Source organism: Mycetomoellerius zeteki, unplaced genomic scaffold (assembly GCF_001594055.1).
Source record: "Mycetomoellerius zeteki isolate Tzet28-1 unplaced genomic scaffold, Tzet1.0 scaffold146, whole genome shotgun sequence".
Taxonomy (NCBI): Eukaryota; Metazoa; Arthropoda; class Insecta; order Hymenoptera; family Formicidae; genus Mycetomoellerius; species Mycetomoellerius zeteki.
The window spans coordinates 820715-837517 of record NW_017256404.1 but is presented as its reverse complement, the minus strand read 5'-3'; the positions used below and the strand labels follow the sequence as shown (position 1 = coordinate 837517).

Genomic DNA, 16803 nt, shown 5'->3' with positions numbered 1-16803 from the left:
AATTCATAGGACTCTAATGCTTCTATTGTAAAGTTAATGTAATTTATCATTTTGAGAAAGTTTGATTGCAAATGAAACACATTTTTATAGCGATTGGTACAGCAATGCTTCGTGCCGCACGTGGTACCGTAGAAGCAAACTGGAGACAGCATTTGACGATCCTTCACGAATGGTATATCCACCCGGACATAAGTTCACACCTGAACCTGACAGGAGTCACAGTCCGTTAAAGAAACGTTCGCCTAGAACATGGGAAAATCAAATACCATCTAGGGAACCAATTGACACAGAAATCGGAATAATCACGAGTGAAAGCCAGTAAGCAGACGTTGTAAAATAAATATATCGGATTTGATTTTTAAAATAGAAATTCTAATTTTTACTTCAATATTAAATTTCGAATAGCATGTCCATAAAAAATATCTAAATAATTGATAAAAAACACGTCGAATCATATAAACTTATATAATTCTTCCCCCCTCTTTCTCCTCTCTCCCCTCCCCCCCTCTCTCTCTCATGCAATTCTATATAACAATACAAATTTCTTGTAATTCTTTCCTTTTCTATTTATATTTTATAGCTATCAGAACGGTCCGGATACATATCTTCTTCAGTTGCGAGATACCGATTTCCCAGTACGATTACGCGAATATATGAAAGTTGCGTGTAATCGTAGCCCCGGTTTCTCACGTTCTATTACCGAAGATAACGGCTTTGACTGGAGGGTAGCTATAAAAAACTGTATTTGAAATGAAAAGAATATCATCTTCAAGAATATTTATCTAATATTTATCCTATTATTAGGCACCCATCATACGAGAACGTCGTCGATTCACAGATGTTATGGATGAGGAGATTGACGATGAAAGAAGGGCACGCATTAATCGATACGGATCTGCGGACACGTTTACGCTTAGACGTTTAAAGAATGAACTAGGTACTCGGTTAGACAGTTATGCTGAAGCTGAGGCGATGATCGAATCGAGGAAGGATGGTCAGCCTCCGTTCTTCCGCGAAAAGCCGCAGATTTGCCCGATCGAAGAGGGAAAACCGGCGCATCTCACCTGTCTGGCTGTAGGAAATCCGAAACCACTGATACAGTGGTTTAAAAACGATATGGTCATACAAGAGAACAATAGGATCAAAGTGACAGAGGACTCTGACGGAAGATCTATACTTAGTTTTAATCCTACAAAGGAGCATGATATTGGAATATATAAAGTCGTGGCAAGGAACCCGATAGGACAAACGATCGTTAGGACCAGGGTATTACAGGCAACGGTTTCTTGCGGTCCAGATTCTCCAGAGGTAATCTACAGTACAATATAATTAAAGTGATTTTTGAAGTGGCGATCAATTTATATACAAAAATGATGTTTCCATTTTTGTGTTGTAAAATATTATTTTCGACTTTCTAGGCTACCGATGTTTCGGATACCGAAGTTCTCCTGCGATGGAAGCAGCCGAAGTATGATGGCAACTCGCCCGTGCTATGCTATAATTTACAGTACAAGGAGGGTGATTCAATTGCATGGATAGATGTTGCCTTCAACATTGACCACGAATTCTATCTGGTGCGCGACTTAAAGCAAGATACGAGTTACAATTTTCGTCTGGCAGCGCGTAACCGCATCGGTTGGAGCGAAAAGGGCATTCCGTCGAAGTTGATAAAGACGCGACCGCCGGGTTGTCCCAAAGTACAGATTACGCGGGCAATGAGACATCTCCAAGAGCTAACAGAAGCCGGCCAAGAGATTGTCCTGGAAGAGGACAAGCCACACATCGATTACTCTATAGAGGAGAATCCGATTGGATGGTTGGTGGAACCGCAATTATCCACCAAGTATAGTTTTATCTCGGAGCTGTCGCGCGGACAATTCTCCGCGGTAGTGAAGGGTGTGGATAAGAGCACGGATCGCGTGATCGTTGCCAAGATCTTGGAATTAAATGCCGAGACGGAGAAACAGGTGAACCAGGAATACGAAGTATTACGTTTACTACGACACGAACGGATAGCCATGCTGGAGGCTGCCTACAAAGCGTCCAACTCGCCCGTGGCAGTGTTTATCATGGAGAAACTTCAAGGTGCCGATATACTCACGTACTTCTCCAGTCGGCACGAGTATACAGAAAACTGCGTGGCGAATGCTATTACGCAGATTCTCGATGGTCTACAGTATCTTCACTGGCGTGGATACTGTCATCTAAATATTCAGCCGGACAATGTTGTCATGTCATCTGTGAGATCAGTTCAGGTGAAGTTGGTCGATATGGGGTCAGCTCATAGAGTCAGCAAATTGGGCACGATGGTGCCCAAGCATCTGGGTCATCCTGAATACAGATCGCCCGAACTCTACAACGATGAACCTGTCTACCCGCAAACGGACATCTGGATGGTCGGTGTGTTGATCTATGTATTACTATCTGGAGTTTCTCCGTTCCGTGGTAAGGATGTGGATGAGACCAGACAGAATATATCCTTTGTCAGATACAGATTCGAGTATCTTTACAAAGAGCTGAGCCAAGAGGCCACCAGATTTCTCATGTTGGTCTTTAAACGCGCACCAAGGTTGGTAATAACTTAAAAGAATTTTCAAGATTAATATAAAAATTTATTATAATCGGATGATTAACTTAATATTAAATGTGGAATAATTTTTTTTATTTAATAGGAAATCTCATATATATTTAAAAAATGCATTAAATTTTTTTAGCAAAAGACCTTTAGCGGAAGAATGCCACGAACATCGATGGCTACTGCCGACTGAATTTATGATTAAAAAACGCGAGAGGGCTGTGTTCCTAGGCAACAGATTGAAGGAATATAATGAAAAGTATCACGAAGAAAAATTGAAAATAGCTTCCGACAGTGATAGCCTAGGGAGTGAGAGTTTACTGGGTTCCAAACAGAAACTCATCAGGTCAACCAGTATACAAGAAGAACTGCGGACCACGTTCTAACGATGGAAAGCTGCAATTTTTTATTTATATTTATGTACACATACACACACGCACACGCACAACATGCACTGACACGTGGCCGTACTACTTCTCGTACATGCCTAGTCTATATCTAAACAGCGCGGAGGAACGAGAAATGAGAAACAAGCAGAGACATTGTCGCTCCTTGTTTTTTCTTTTGTTATTATTTATTTGTTACAACTTGTAATTATAACAAAAATCGTTGATCGATCGTCGATGTTATGCCGACCTTCATCAGCAGTCAAATTTTTCAACCGTCCGTTAATTCGACAAGTACAACACAAACAAATTGTGATTTACTCATTTCAATAAATAAAAATAAAAGGTACATGGAATAATAAATAATAAATCAATTTTTTTTTGAAGTTTAATAAAAATATCAATCGAGCATTGTACGAAAATTATAAATAAATACTTGTGACAAAAAAAAATAGTGTGTACACTTATAATTTTCAATTCTTGTTAGCGTGAGATACTTTTTACATATTCAATACTTGTATGTTTTACACAAAAGATATATACTCATATAAGTTATAGTTATTTAAATATATTATTAAATACCCACTTTATTTACAATTGCTTGTTGGCATTACAATGTCTCATCAAGAGAAAAAAAACATTGTGCACGTGATGTACTTTTAATTTTTAATGTTTACATTTCCTTCATACATAATAATATAGGTCATAATTAATTAATAAATTGTATTAATACAATTTCACTATAACAATCCGAAAATTGAATTACATGAAACTGAAAGTGATGACAATCTCTTTCAGGTAAAAAGACTAGCAATATTAAATTGAGTTAAATCATAGTTAACCTAAAGCAGATTTGAGCAAATTCTGTACTCATATACTAAAAAGAGGCACGGAACCAATTTGAAAAATGTAAATAATTATTTGTTACTTAAAATGTTACAATGTAAATCATCTTTTTGCATATTGCATTACATAATCTTTAACTTTACTTCGAAAAGATTCTTTATCCTTAATGAACAAATCTGCTGCATCTCTATTCAAAGGATCGTCAAAGTTTAGGAGATCCTGAAAGGAGCACAAGTACATATATAATATGTTCAACATAATCGCATCAATCGAACGAGTTGCAACAGAAAATGCTTGTATACGTACAGTGAAAAGAGAATTTAAACCCCATACAACGTCTTTTAGTTTGCGTGTTGGTGCCCATCCCATACCATCAATACTACTTTGTCTTAAAATAGATAGGCATACATCGCCATCCTCGCTTATGTTAGGATGCCATAATTTCGTTAAGCATTTTACCACTGGCGGCTGAAAAATATTATTTAACACAATGAGAATTCAGTCGCAACTTTCGATTTTCATATTGACAAATATTTCCGTCTTCTCTTTCCTTTCTAAAGGAAAGGGATAAGAAGAAAAAGTCCTTTCCTTTCTCTTCCTTTGCGATATCTTAATGCGTTGATAAATGCACTATAATTAAGACATACTATGTCCAGTGAGCTCTATAATATACTGGAACGCACCATTGAGGAATAGGGGTATCCCAATTTTTAGACAATGATACTCTGGATGGGGTTAAAATCTTGGCTGGTGTCCCCATGAACGGAAATTTACAGCAGAACGGAGCGAGACCAATCACAACTATAGAAAGGAAAGTTAGGGTAATGACTGCAGAGTTGTGATTGGTCTCGCTGTTCTGTTTCACTGTAAATTTTCATCCATGGGATATCAGCCTTATTATGAATGCTTTGAAACATTTGATTGATCAATCAAAAGAAAGAATTTTATGAATTGACCAATCAAAGAATGCTTCAAAGCATTACATTGACCATATCTTCTGATGCAAAAACAGTTTTTTATATCAAGAACTCACTGATTGGCTAATGCTGTTTGCTGGAAAGAATCATAAAGACATGTTTCCCTTCATTTGTTTGTCTTCCTTTTCTTTGTCAAGCTGCAGTTTTTTTCTTTTATTTTCTTTTATCTTCTAGTTCAGTATAGGAAAGGAAAGTGCGTTCCAGTAGTGTATTACAAAGCTCACTGGCGATGCTATTTAATAGGTAATTCTAAGATAATTACAAGTAAATTGAGATAACATATAAAAATCAAAGAATATAAAATTACCACCATATTGTAATCTTCGCTTATGTAAATTTGAAAATAGAAATGGCCACCAATCCAATATCCCTCATCTGGCATAATTAACAAGATAAATTCATGAAGACAATGTGGATCTTTAAATGTGACTTTACAAGTTACTGGCAACGTCTGTTCCATTTCCTGTACCTAAGAAAAATAATTCAACATCAGCTTGGTTAGAATTCCTATGTTATATCATTGTCATACATGGTGATATGTAAGAAATATTATATCAAATTGACCTCTTTGATCAGTAATTTATCTCGTATCGAGACTCGCCTGTTGTAATTCTTTGAATTTGCTATGTCATTGTCCTTTTTGAGTTTTCCTCGTAACGTGATCATATTAAACTGCACTAAAAACTTTTATTCACAAAAACATTAAAATTGTTGCTTTCATTTTTAAATTTATAAAAATATTGTTATATATATGTATTAATATAATGTTATATAGTCTTAAATTATTTTAAGCAGGATACAAAACAGAATTTGTATTTAAAGCAAATGTAATACCAAGAATGTTATTATAAATTTGTAACAGAAAAAGAGGCCAAAAGATAAATGCAAAGTCATGATATACGTTGTAATCAAATTAAAGAAATATTACGACGTCAAGAAATAAGATTATTATCATTTGTAAAGACATAATTAGGTTAGAAAAATAACACATGCTTTATTTGATAACGCAATGTACCTTTCGTTGCCAAATTTAATTAGCCTCGTTTTTGTGCCACCTGAATCCCGTACATTAAAGTATGTGTAAAGGAGGCTTTTTCATTTCAGCTTATTTTCAATTACTTTATTGCGCAATGTAAATCTCTGAGAAAAATCACAAGCTTCAATGTAACTATACAACTCGGCGTCATGAATCATAAATACCTTATCACATGAACTTACACCAAATTTATCGTATTCACGATTCACAATGTACGTATCATGTCTAGATATCCGTATATCGTGACCGTTAGTTTTTCAAAATGAGCAAAAAAATTATATTTATCCAAATGTTTTAATCCAAATATTAATTACAAAAGTACGCTTTTAAAAGTTATGAAATTTTAAAGATAAGATTTTGAAAATCACTATCGAATGCGTTTTCGGCCCGATCGGGTTATATATTTGGGGATAATGGCGTTTTGTGCTCTCCTATTGGTAGAGCGTGTAACGTCACCAATAGGAAAGATTAATCCAACCCAGGTTGGTGCAAACCCGGTCGGGTCGAAACCGCTAAAAAAGTTTATTTTAAAACATTACTAGATTTTGAAAGTAGGTTTCAAAAGTTTAGAACATATTGTTAGAACATATAAAATTATTAAATTTTAAAAGCCCAAATACATATTTATCTTATTTTGATATAAATATTTTTAAAGATTTCAAGCAAGGCAAACAAATCTTGATGTTTTATGCAGGATTCGCGTTGTTTCCAAATCCAATAGGAGAATTGCCTCCTGGACAAAAATGTCTAACTAGAAACCCTAGGAATAAGCGAATTCTCTTGTTATTGGATGTCATATTGGCTACGGCTAAATCCACTTGATTCCACAAATGCTTCGAAGCATTTTTTGATTGGTCAATTAGTAAAATTCTTTCTTCCGATTGGTCAATTAAACGCTTCGAAGCATTTGTTGCGCCAAGTGGACCACACTTATTATCATACGTATATACGTTAGATTAGATGTTGCAATGTGAATCCAGCATTGGTGAATATTTTTTCGTCGAATTATCACATATATTTTAATATTAATGAGATAATATCAAAGTTTACAAACAAGACAGTATTTGAAAGATTATTGTGTACAAGCTACTACATTGTCAATATGTAGTTTGAGAGATTTATTTAATTTAAATCAATAATCTCGAAGGATCAGTTATTTTATTATTCAATTAAGATAAGAAAAGTGACTAATTTTAACAATTGTACCTTATAAGATAATTAAAAATATGAGTTGTCATTTACAACCGTTGGAAGACATTCTGAGAGAAATTCTACCAGAACTTGAAGAACCTATATTATTTCAGAACATGTTACAAAATTCTGATGGTTCTTATAAATGGAAATTACTTCAGTGGAGTCTGACTGAATTGGTTGAAAAGTTTGGAAATAAGAAGTTACCATTTCGAGTTGGTAATCATAACAAGCGTACAGTAAGTTACAGCGATATATTTGTATTTATATATTATTTTAATGATTTTATTGATAATTTTATTAATAGTTTGAATTGAATCAATTTCTTAGTGTGTTCTTCAACATCATCATTGGTGCTTGAGTCCTCCTGCAAAACCGTTTCAATTAACGTTTCAAGAATTTATTGATTTACAAGAAACAAAACAGAATAATATATGGCATTACTGTGATTATAAGCATATAAAGGAGTGGCTCAGCGATAATACAGACATTATAGAATCTTTTAATTGGCTCAAATTCGGGATTGACAAAGAACTTGGTAAAAATGGAATGCATTCTACTATTTGGATTGGAGGCAAAGGCGCTCATACTGATTGTCATTGGGATACCTATGGTTATAATTTAGTAGCACAAATACATGGCAGGTTCGTATTTTTCAATTATTTTTTAGTTTTAATATTATCTTTGTTTCTGGAATATTACGCTATCGAATGAATTATCTCTATTCATATTGTACCTATTTTATTTGTAGGAAACAATGGTTACTTTATCCACCTAATGCTTCTCTGATACCAGTTAGACTTCCTTATGAGGAGTCGACTGTATATAGCAGATTTAATATTTATTGCCTAAGTGAAGAAGAAAAAGATTGTTTGTTGGATATACCAAACAAACCAAAATTAATAACTCTAGAACCTGGAGATGTTTTATTTGTGCCTAATGGTTGGTGGCATTATGTGGAATCTTTAGACAAAGTCAATGTAAGCGTTAATATATGGGGAAAACTAAAAACAGATAGCAGAGCACGAGTCGAGGAAGCTCTAGTAAAATTGATAATAGCCAAGATGGGAGATTATAATCAGTTTCCGAATAAGTTAACTACATATTATACAACAGAAGTAATTTTTTCTTCTAAGAAATATCAATATTGTTGGTTAAATACAAATAGAATTTATGTTTAATTTATAAAACTATTTCATTAGGTCGAATGCGCTGTTGAACGTGCACAAGAAGAGGAACAGGAGAAACAAACGGGGACGGTTCCAAAAATACCAGCGAAAAGACCTAAACCTAAACCAGAGACCGCAACAGAATTAGCTGAAGAGTATCCCTATTATATTAAATTGTTACCTGATGCAAAGGAGCACGAATTTAAAGAATTTATTGAAGAAAGACGTAAAAGAGACAAGGAGAAGTATCCACCAGAAGAAACAAGTGCATCTGGAGATTATGTACCTAATCCTCAATATGACTCATTTTTTGAATCACTTATCAATGCTTTATGTCATCCAGAAGTTATTAGTAAAGCAGCAAAAGTATTATTAGAAAGACATTACTAATAATCCTTATTGATTGCATTTCTATTTTATAAATGTGAGATTGCATGTAAGATAATATCAAGTTTTTTTTTTATTATTGTGTTAGTTTTATGCTACTTATTAACAGTAAAGTTGGCAAACGATGTTGATAAACTATTTAACTTTCAACCGGCCCGTTGAAAACTATTTAACTTTCAACTAAAGCCCGTTTATATATAATTAAGTTTATATATATAATTAAATACATATAAACTTTTTAACCGTGTAGTCATGCAAGCATTCCATGATTTGTCAACGTTACAAAAAATTTATTGGAAATTTATGATATTGTGAATTTTAGTATTTATTTAACAAGAACACATACATACATATTTAATTGTCATTGAATTTAATATGAATAAAATATAAGTCTCTAAAATAAAATACTCGTATTCCAAAAAAATGTAAATAAAAATATAGGAAAATATAAAATTATATAAACAATCAGAAAGTTTTTGAATTACAATTTCATATTATCGTCATAGCTTTATATTTAATATATTGATAAAAAAATTATATCGATAGTTGATAATGATGGACTTAATTTTTTTCTACATACTATATACAATTATATATCCGTCACTCACTTGATATAAAAATTTACTCAGCTGATCATTTTTAATAATAGTACCTAGTCAGTACAAGGTGTGGCGTTTTTACACGTGCTTTTTATCAATTGTGTAATTTGTGGTCAATTGACAAGTGTGGATTGGAGGTTAGGGTTAGAAACGTTTCTGTCAACTCGAAGGAATTTTGTTCGCATATAAACATTTATTTGTTAACAATCTGAACATCGTGGAGTAATTAATGGATTGGCAATGGGTCTGTTAACGGTGCTGAAAAAATTGAAGCAGAAAGAAAAGGAGATGCGAATTTTAATGTTGTACGTATTTGTGTTTGTGTATTTATTTTATATATCCAGCTTGTGGTTGATTTACACATTGACAGGTTAATAAATATTATGCTTGCTGAATTTACAATGCATTAAATAATTGAAGAATAATCATTTGGAAATATATATCTACGCGTTTCCTCATTTGCATTATCATGTTAAAATTTCAGGGGCTTGGATAATGCAGGCAAAACGACAGTGTTGAAGAGACTCAATGGTGAACCAATAGACACTATATCGCCCACGCTTGGCTTTAATATCAAGACATTAGAACATCGCGGATACAAGCTTAATGTATGGGATGTGGGTGGACAAAAATCACTGCGTTCCTACTGGAGAAATTACTTCGAGTCAACAGATGGACTTGTTTGGGTGATAGACAGTGCAGACAAAAGGAGATTGGATGATTGTAAAATAGAATTGTACAAGCTTTTGCAAGAGGAAAGATTGGAAGGGGCAAGTCTTCTTGTTTTTGCCAATAAGCAGGATATGCCTGGTGCGTTATCTGCAGCTGATATAGCCGACATTCTGGAGTTACCCAATATAAAGACTCATCATTGGCAAATTTATAAGTGTTCTGCTGTGACAGGTGAAAATCTAGTCGATGGTATCAATTGGATTGTTGATGATATTGCAGCAAGAATATTTTATATAGATTAAATTTTATATATGTGTATATATATATATATATATATATAAATTCAGATATTGATATTCAGTACCTCATTAAAAGCAAAAATTAATGATTGATAAATTTTTGCAAAATGATATTTATTATAATCTATCATGGTGTGAAATATGTAATATAATATTATAAAGAGGTTTCAGAATTTCTTTCAGTCATTTATTACTTAACAATATAATGTATATTTTTTTAATTCTTTGATTTATTTTTTATTATTTTCTACATTAATTTTTGTTTTTTGTATTTTTTTGTTCTTTGTTCATTTCACTTTCTACTTCTCTTTTTTTTGTTTGATGTTTTTTAATTTCTTTTTCTTCAATGTTAATAATGTCATTTCTGGATATTCTTCTAAATAAAATGATTTTAACAGTTTTTGATCGACAGTGTCATGCGGCCCCTCGAATGCATTCATTATCTCGTCAACAAGCGACGTAGAAAGCTTTAGCTTGAACTTCTGCACTAGCTGTATAAATTTTGCTACAAGAATGAAGAAACCTGTTTTTTATTTTCTTAAAATACGAACGATTATGACTTCTCATAAATGGAGAAAACTAAGAAAAAATCTATAATAAATTCGCGCGAACATGCCTCGTGATATTTGTTTATCTGTCAACGATATCACAAATTGGCCGAAGTTGCGTCGTTGCCTTTTTCGTTTCGGTAACATTGCCTCGTAATTTGCTCTCTTCAGAAGTATTCTTTGAATATTTGGCCCAACGAGATGATAATTGCTCAGAATACCACCTAATTTGATTGTAACCCATGGTCGGAATTTTTCGATTATCTCCAAGTCTTCAAGAATATCTTTATTCGCCCAAATGTTCTCTAAATCCAAAAGATGTAAAGCACTATTGAGCGATAGATTCGGCGTAATTGCGTGAACCAAAGCTGAAACACCTTGTGCTCTCAAAGGGTTGTTTCCCAGATGTAATTCCTGAAGCGTATTATTTTTCGATAGACCTTTTGCGATGATCTCAGCATCTTCTTCGGTAAATCTATTCCCTTTGAATCGCAAAAAATTAATCTTTTTTTAAGAAAAGAACACGTTTTTTGGAATTTATTTCCTATGAGAAAATATTTCAAGTGACTGCTAGATATTCATATTTTATGACACTTTTTATTTCGTTTTTCATTATATAAAAACGAATTTTACATTTTCCATTCCGTTTTTATTATACAGGGTGTTTCCAAATTAAATGGCAAAACTTCGGGAGCGTGTAGAGGAGTAAAAAACTAAGAAAAAAAGTCCTATAGACATATGCTCGTTTTTGCTCCGTTTCAGAGAAATCGAAAAAAAATGTTTACATTTCTTGCCATATCTAACACCGACATATTTGATTACATTTTCCACTTTCTGTTATGAATTTGTCAGTCGCTCTTTGAAAGCCTTTAACAGTAGATGAATTTTGTCTTTTGCAATATGCCGCGTACGTATTCTAATAGTGAATATGCTGATATGGTTTTTGTATACGGTTTCTGCAACGGTAATGCTTTAAAGGCGGTGCGAGAATATGCACGACGATTTCCAAACAGAAGAGTGCCAAACCGAAGAGTGTTTATGTTGACATTTAATAGATTGCGAGAGACTGGAACATTTTCAATTCGACAAGAAAACAACCGATTTCAAGCAGCGTTACGAAGAGATTTGCAGGCAGGGAATCGTATTTTACAACATTTTGACAATCATCCTGAGACCAGCGTTCGGAATGCGTCGGCTGTATTGGGAGTGTCACCACAAACAATTTGGCGAACTGTAAAAGGAGATAATCGCTATCCCTACCACATTCAAAAAGTGCAAAATTTATTACCTCAAGATCATTGGAACAGATTGAACTTTTGTAACTGGTACCTTCAGACATGCCACAATGATATTTTATTTCCATCTAAAATAATGTGGTCAGATGAGGCAACATTTACCAGAGGTGGAATAATTAATCAAAGGAATTATGGGCTCATCAAAATCCCAGGTCTGTTAGAGAATACAAATTTCAGCAAGAGTTTTCTGTTAATGTCTGGCTTGGAATTTGGAACGACGTTTTAGTGGGACCGTTTTTTTTACCTGCAAGATTAAATGGGGACCGTTTTCTAAATTTCTTGGAGAATGAATTTTCTGACTATTTAGAAAACATCCCATTACAACAACGTACTGAAATGTGGTTTCAATTAGATGGATGCCCTGCTCATTACAGCAGAGTCGCTAGAACCTGGTTAGATAGAAAATTCCCACAACGATGGATTGGACGTGGAGGAGCAGTACATTGGGCAACTCGTTCGCCCGACTTAACGCCATTAGATTTCTATGCATGGGGTACTCTGAAGCAAGAAGTTTATTCTTCGCCTATTCAATCAGAGCAACATTTGAGAAATCGTATCGTAGCTGCAGCGAACAGAATATCGCAAGAACAGTGCCTGGCTGCTACAAGAGCCGTGTTTGACAGATGCAATGCTTGTATTGCTGCAAGAGGTGCACATTTCGAACAAAATCTTCATTAAAAAGTTTATAAATAAAATAATTAAAATAATAAATTAAATATATTTTTTTCTTTTTTCGTGATTTCCTGCGAAACAAAGCAAAAAGGAGCATATGTCTATAGGACTTTTTTTCTTAGTTTTTTACTCCTCTACACGCTCCCGAAGTTTTGCCATTTAATTTGGAAACACCCTGTATAATGAAATATATAAGTAAAGAACGTTGAAAAAATTACCATTCTTTAAAAAAAAAAAATAAGGAGAAGATTATTTTTGATAAGATTCTTTTTTGTGTACTTTGACGATTTTTAATTTTTATTTCTTTTATAATTGTGTGCGTAGAAACGTTAATATATGCATTTTAAAAAATCTGATACATATTTACAACTTAAGTTCAGCTTCTCAATGTTCCGCGAGCGTGATAATAGGTTGTAAAGACGAGGCACACATTCCTGTCCAAGTGCGTTCCAAGATAAATTCAGGGAACGCAACGTTTCATTTTTCTTGAGCCCATCGTTCAGAGCTTTCCAGGTTTTTGCGTTGTACAGAGAATTCCAGGATAAGTTCAGATGCATCAAGCTTTTGGAGTGCGAGAGCAGATTCTGCAGACTTTCTGAGCACGTCTCATCCAGATGATTGTCGGATAGATCAACACTCTCCAAGTCTTGATTATTAGATAATGCAGAGGCGATGTATTCGAAGCCTTCATTGCCGATGTCGCAACTGCTGAGATCGAGCATCTTCAGGATTGCGTTTTCCGATATTGCATCGTACAACTTTTTTGCGCCATTCGTGCCAATTCGGCAACCCGATAGTGATAAATCGATTATCGTGTTGTTTCTAAGTAGTAAATCATTTAGATATCTGCACGCATTCGCGGATAGTTTATTGTCCTATAATAAAAAATATAATAAAATAATTAATTGAAAAGAAAATATTTTATTAATCAACGCAAAGTAACATTTGTACCACAGAGCAAAAAATTCAAGTTCTAATCTGCAGTTTTCAAACAGATAATCATCGTTTTCATGGTATTTTAAGATATTTAGGATTATTTTATTTAGGATTTTATACAATCCATATAAATTGTTACTTGAACTTATTGTACCTTCAAATCCAGTTTTCGCACAAAAGTGTTGTCGGCCAAAGCCTCACAGATCGCTTTCATTACTGGTGATTTAAGTCCATAATAACGTAGATTTAATTGATCCGTTAAGAGCATATCCTTTAACGAACCGATCGATCTCAAACCGGCACGTTTTACTATGTCATAGAATTTCTGCACGCCATCCGTGCTGTAAATTGGCGGGCGCTCACGTAACAGCCAGAAAGCTGGTAGCAATCCGGGATCGTTCGGAACCTGGTATACCGTATACGGATTCACTAATTTCAGCTGGGAATCACTGATATTTATCTTGCGTAAACATGGATGAATCGAACTCTCAGTGGATACTTGATCACTCATAATATCTTCATCTTCCGGCGTGATCGGCGTTTCTTCAGATGCGTCATCATCTTTCTTCCGTCCAACCTACCTTTCATATCATAGCGCTTGACTAGAGATTTATTCAAAATTAAAGACAGATCGGTCCTGTCATTCATTTGTGTTATGGTAGCTTAATTATTTAGAATCACGACATACTTATCTAATAAAATTGAATTGCGAACATCGAAATACAGGACTTTCTGTATATTACTGAAATGTTAAGCTACCAAGTTACCACGCTCAAGTTACACGCATCAGTTGCCGCAGCTGTTTCTTCTTCTCTTCAGCTTTGACCGCAAATTCCTTTGTCCTTTTTGCTTCAAATTCCATCATAAAATCAGTGAATATGTCAGTCTCGTCAATTATTTCTGGTTCCGCTTCGATATCTTTTCTTTCCTCTTCCACAGCTTCAGATTTGTCTTCTGACTCCATTTTGATGTCTTCCTCTTCCTCTTCATCCTCCACGGTTTCATCTTCATCATAATCGATCCACGCATCTGTTTCTTCATCTTGCAATGCCTCGGGAACATCTTCGATGTCTTCCAATATCTGAATGATGTTTGCGAAATTTATATAAGGTTATTTGTAATTATATCTTAATTGTTATCGTTCATTACTAATTTGATATCACATACGATTTTATTTTAAACATAAAATATATGAAAATGGTTCGAATATATTTATTCTTTCAGTTGTGAAAAAGAAAGTATATAAGAATTATACATTGTAGAAATCACATTATTGCTTAAATACTTGTGTGAAATCCATATTTATGGGTGGTGTACTTATTATAATTCGTTCAACAAAATTGGTGATATAATGAAAATTTATATAAATATAAATATCATTATATCAAGACGTAACACATGATTCTTAAATTTACAACACTTCGCTACGTGAAATTAGCTGCAGATTTATGGAAATTAAATGAAACGTTGCATAATTATAATATTAAAACAAATGTAATATTTAATATAATAAATTCTTTGTCTTTGGAATAATACATAAGTTCACAATAATAAATGTATTTTACAAGTAATAAAAGGTATATAAGCTATTGCGGCGATCGGCGGCTACTATCGCGTTTCACACGAGCCAAATCGTTTATCGTGCATGATTCATCTACCGGGTATTTGTCAAGTGGCTCTTCTGGTCCATTGTATTGTAATTTCGGCAGATCATTCATTCAGCGGTACGTGCTTCGTGCACGAGAGGATCCGTCCCGTCTCGTCGCAGCAACGACGAGATAACCCGCCAAGCGTTTTGTTAATCTCGACCGCGCTTTCGATGGTAATGGCATCGGTATTATCTCTAATGAAACAATCGTGACGGGCCATTGAAATCGGCGCCGCTGATAAAATCCGCCGCCCGTATCTCTATCTCTGAAGAGAAGCGAATGGATTTATGACTTCTTAATTGGCTAGCGAACAATGAAGATAATTCGATAATTCCAACAGCTTTATCATAATTTTTTGTAAGGTTTTTCTCATCTTTACAAAAATAACAAAAAAATAATATGGCTTTGTTAATTAAATGTAAAATATTATGATGTTTATTATCGGAAGTTGTTGCGAGAATATATAATTTTGTTCTTTCACGTTTAACTATTCTTTTTCAGTGATTTCAATGCCGGGAATGCTTATGTGAGCGTTGTCATCGAAGCATTGACGCAAAGGTATAATAAATCGTAAACGCTATGTCGAATGGTAATTGTACTTTTTATTGAAATCCTTCACATCGTCATAAACCTATGCGGGGGAAGAGTGAGAAGAGGGAATAGTAGGAGGGAGCTTATATACACGCATTCATTTGCACATTTCTCGATATCAAACAAGAAAAATCACAACGTGGATGCTTCTTAATTGTTTATCGTCAATTAGACCAAAAGCATTAGTGTGCCGGATTTTTAATGCTGTCATTCGCTTTGAAGACGGTGAGTGAACAAAAAATTGTATGACAATGATCAACTACTGCTTATGATCTGAAAATAATTAATACGAAATAATAAAATAAAAATATAATATATAAAATAATATAATCTATCTTTATATATATTTGTATATATATATATATATTCATCATTTTTCTCATTCTCTTCTATGTGTATTCGTACAATAATATAGCTTTCTCTACAAAATAAAGTATTTATTATAAAACTTGGTTCCTTCTTGCTTGCATAAATCTATGTATGCCTAAAACGAACTATGTTTCTCAGTTTAAACTAGTCTGTTGACACTTTGCTAGAGAATACGAAAAATGCTAGTATAAAAAAAACGAATTGCACATCTAAGGGTGGGTCGATAATGACTCGGGATGAAAACGATTTGGACATGTGTACTTAGATTTATTTACATCGTTCCACGATGCAATAGCGTCACTATGTACATCGTTTTTATTCTGTGTTCGAATACGTTCTAAATCATATTACATTTGCGCCGCTAATATGTTCTTTACAAGTCAATGTGCCGCCGCGATTTAGCGTGTCGTGTAGCACATCCTCTCGCAATGGCAATATTTTCCATCGCATAAAAATCACGTGTCGTGTCTTCGCGAAAAAAATAAAACTCGAGCAAGTGAAGTAAATGAACACGCAGAGTACCATAGTAATGCTATACAATAACGTTGTTTCTTCTATAAGTATCACAATAATATCGTCTGAAGGAACGTTTGAAGCCCACGTTAT

At 34.0% G+C, this 16803-nt stretch overlaps 5 protein-coding genes across 13 annotated transcripts in view; 3 read left to right on the top strand and 2 right to left on the bottom strand.

Moving 5' to 3' along the window:
* Positions 1 to 3105, top strand: part of Obsc (Obscurin) — a 43873-nt gene extending 40768 nt beyond the window's left edge. For all 7 annotated transcript variants that reach the window (XM_018462816.1, XM_018462811.1, XM_018462813.1 and 4 more), the window contains 5 exons: positions 91 to 318; positions 581 to 725; positions 805 to 1308; positions 1419 to 2569; positions 2715 to 3105. In XM_018462816.1, coding sequence (XP_018318318.1) covers positions 91 to 318; positions 581 to 725; positions 805 to 1308; positions 1419 to 2569; positions 2715 to 2961 — 2275 coding nt within the window. In that variant the 3' untranslated portion in view covers positions 2962 to 3105. The remainder of the gene's footprint in view (positions 1 to 90; positions 319 to 580; positions 726 to 804; positions 1309 to 1418; positions 2570 to 2714) is intronic.
* Positions 3106 to 3459: 354 nt separating this feature from the next.
* Positions 3460 to 5949, bottom strand: LOC108732142 (NEDD8-conjugating enzyme UBE2F). Of its 3 annotated transcripts, XM_018462804.1 has the most exons (5): positions 5800 to 5949; positions 5349 to 5468; positions 5092 to 5253; positions 4114 to 4275; positions 3460 to 4026 (listed from the first exon to the last, which is right to left on the bottom strand). In XM_018462804.1, the coding sequence occupies exons 2-5, from the start codon at positions 5448 to 5450 to the stop codon at positions 3910 to 3912; spliced, it is 543 nt and encodes a 180-aa protein (XP_018318306.1). In that variant the 5' UTR covers positions 5451 to 5468; positions 5800 to 5949; the 3' UTR covers positions 3460 to 3909. The 3 variants fall into 3 exon arrangements, with proteins under 3 accessions (XP_018318306.1, XP_018318305.1, XP_018318307.1); XM_018462803.1 differs by having other exon boundaries at positions 3460 to 4275; XM_018462805.1 differs by lacking the exon at positions 5349 to 5468 and having other exon boundaries at positions 3460 to 4275.
* A 1079-nt stretch (positions 5950 to 7028) lies between these two features.
* On the top strand, positions 7029 to 8570 carry HSPBAP1 (HSPB1 associated protein 1). The gene is made up of 4 exons (XM_018462806.1): positions 7029 to 7250; positions 7342 to 7655; positions 7763 to 8129; positions 8214 to 8570. The coding sequence occupies exons 1-4, from the start codon at positions 7047 to 7049 to the stop codon at positions 8568 to 8570; spliced, it is 1242 nt and encodes a 413-aa protein (XP_018318308.1). The 5' UTR covers positions 7029 to 7046.
* A 648-nt stretch (positions 8571 to 9218) lies between these two features.
* On the top strand, positions 9219 to 10143 carry Arl2 (ADP ribosylation factor-like 2). The gene is made up of 2 exons (XM_018462807.1): positions 9219 to 9471; positions 9651 to 10143. Exons 1-2 carry the CDS (start codon positions 9407 to 9409, stop codon positions 10138 to 10140), a joined length of 555 nt encoding a protein of 184 aa, XP_018318309.1. The 5' UTR covers positions 9219 to 9406; the 3' UTR covers positions 10141 to 10143.
* A 326-nt stretch (positions 10144 to 10469) lies between these two features.
* Positions 10470 to 15306, bottom strand: LOC108732138 (uncharacterized; the record flags this gene model as incomplete). Its single annotated transcript, XM_018462800.1, has 6 exons — positions 15247 to 15306; positions 14370 to 14669; positions 13743 to 14165; positions 13020 to 13527; positions 10754 to 11167; positions 10470 to 10642 (listed from the first exon to the last, which is right to left on the bottom strand). Coding segments are annotated over exons 1-6 (1878 nt in total), but the record flags the coding sequence as incomplete, so codon positions are not given.
* Between the last annotated feature and the right edge of the window lie 1497 nt (positions 15307 to 16803).

Bases quoted from the DNA above. Each gene is read 5' to 3' on its own strand.
- LOC108732142 (XM_018462803.1), bottom strand. From the start codon at position 5,450: ATGATCACGTTACGAGGAAAACTCAAAAAGGACAATGACATAGCAAAT. The intron at 5,254-5,348 runs GTCAATTTGATA...TATTTTTCTTAG, and splicing joins ATAAATTACTGATCAAAGAG to GTACAGGAAATGGAACAGAC. The intron at 4,276-5,091 runs GTAATTTTATAT...AATATTTTTCAG, and splicing joins GCGAAGATTACAATATGGTG to CCGCCAGTGGTAAAATGCTT.
- HSPBAP1 (XM_018462806.1), top strand. From the start codon at position 7,047: ATGAGTTGTCATTTACAACCGTTGGAAGACATTCTGAGAGAAATTCTA. The intron at 7,251-7,341 runs GTAAGTTACAGC...TCAATTTCTTAG, and splicing joins GTAATCATAACAAGCGTACA to TGTGTTCTTCAACATCATCA. The intron at 7,656-7,762 runs GTTCGTATTTTT...TTTTATTTGTAG, and splicing joins GTAGCACAAATACATGGCAG to GAAACAATGGTTACTTTATC.
- Arl2 (XM_018462807.1), top strand. From the start codon at position 9,407: ATGGGTCTGTTAACGGTGCTGAAAAAATTGAAGCAGAAAGAAAAGGAG. The intron at 9,472-9,650 runs GTACGTATTTGT...TTAAAATTTCAG, and splicing joins GAGATGCGAATTTTAATGTT to GGGCTTGGATAATGCAGGCA.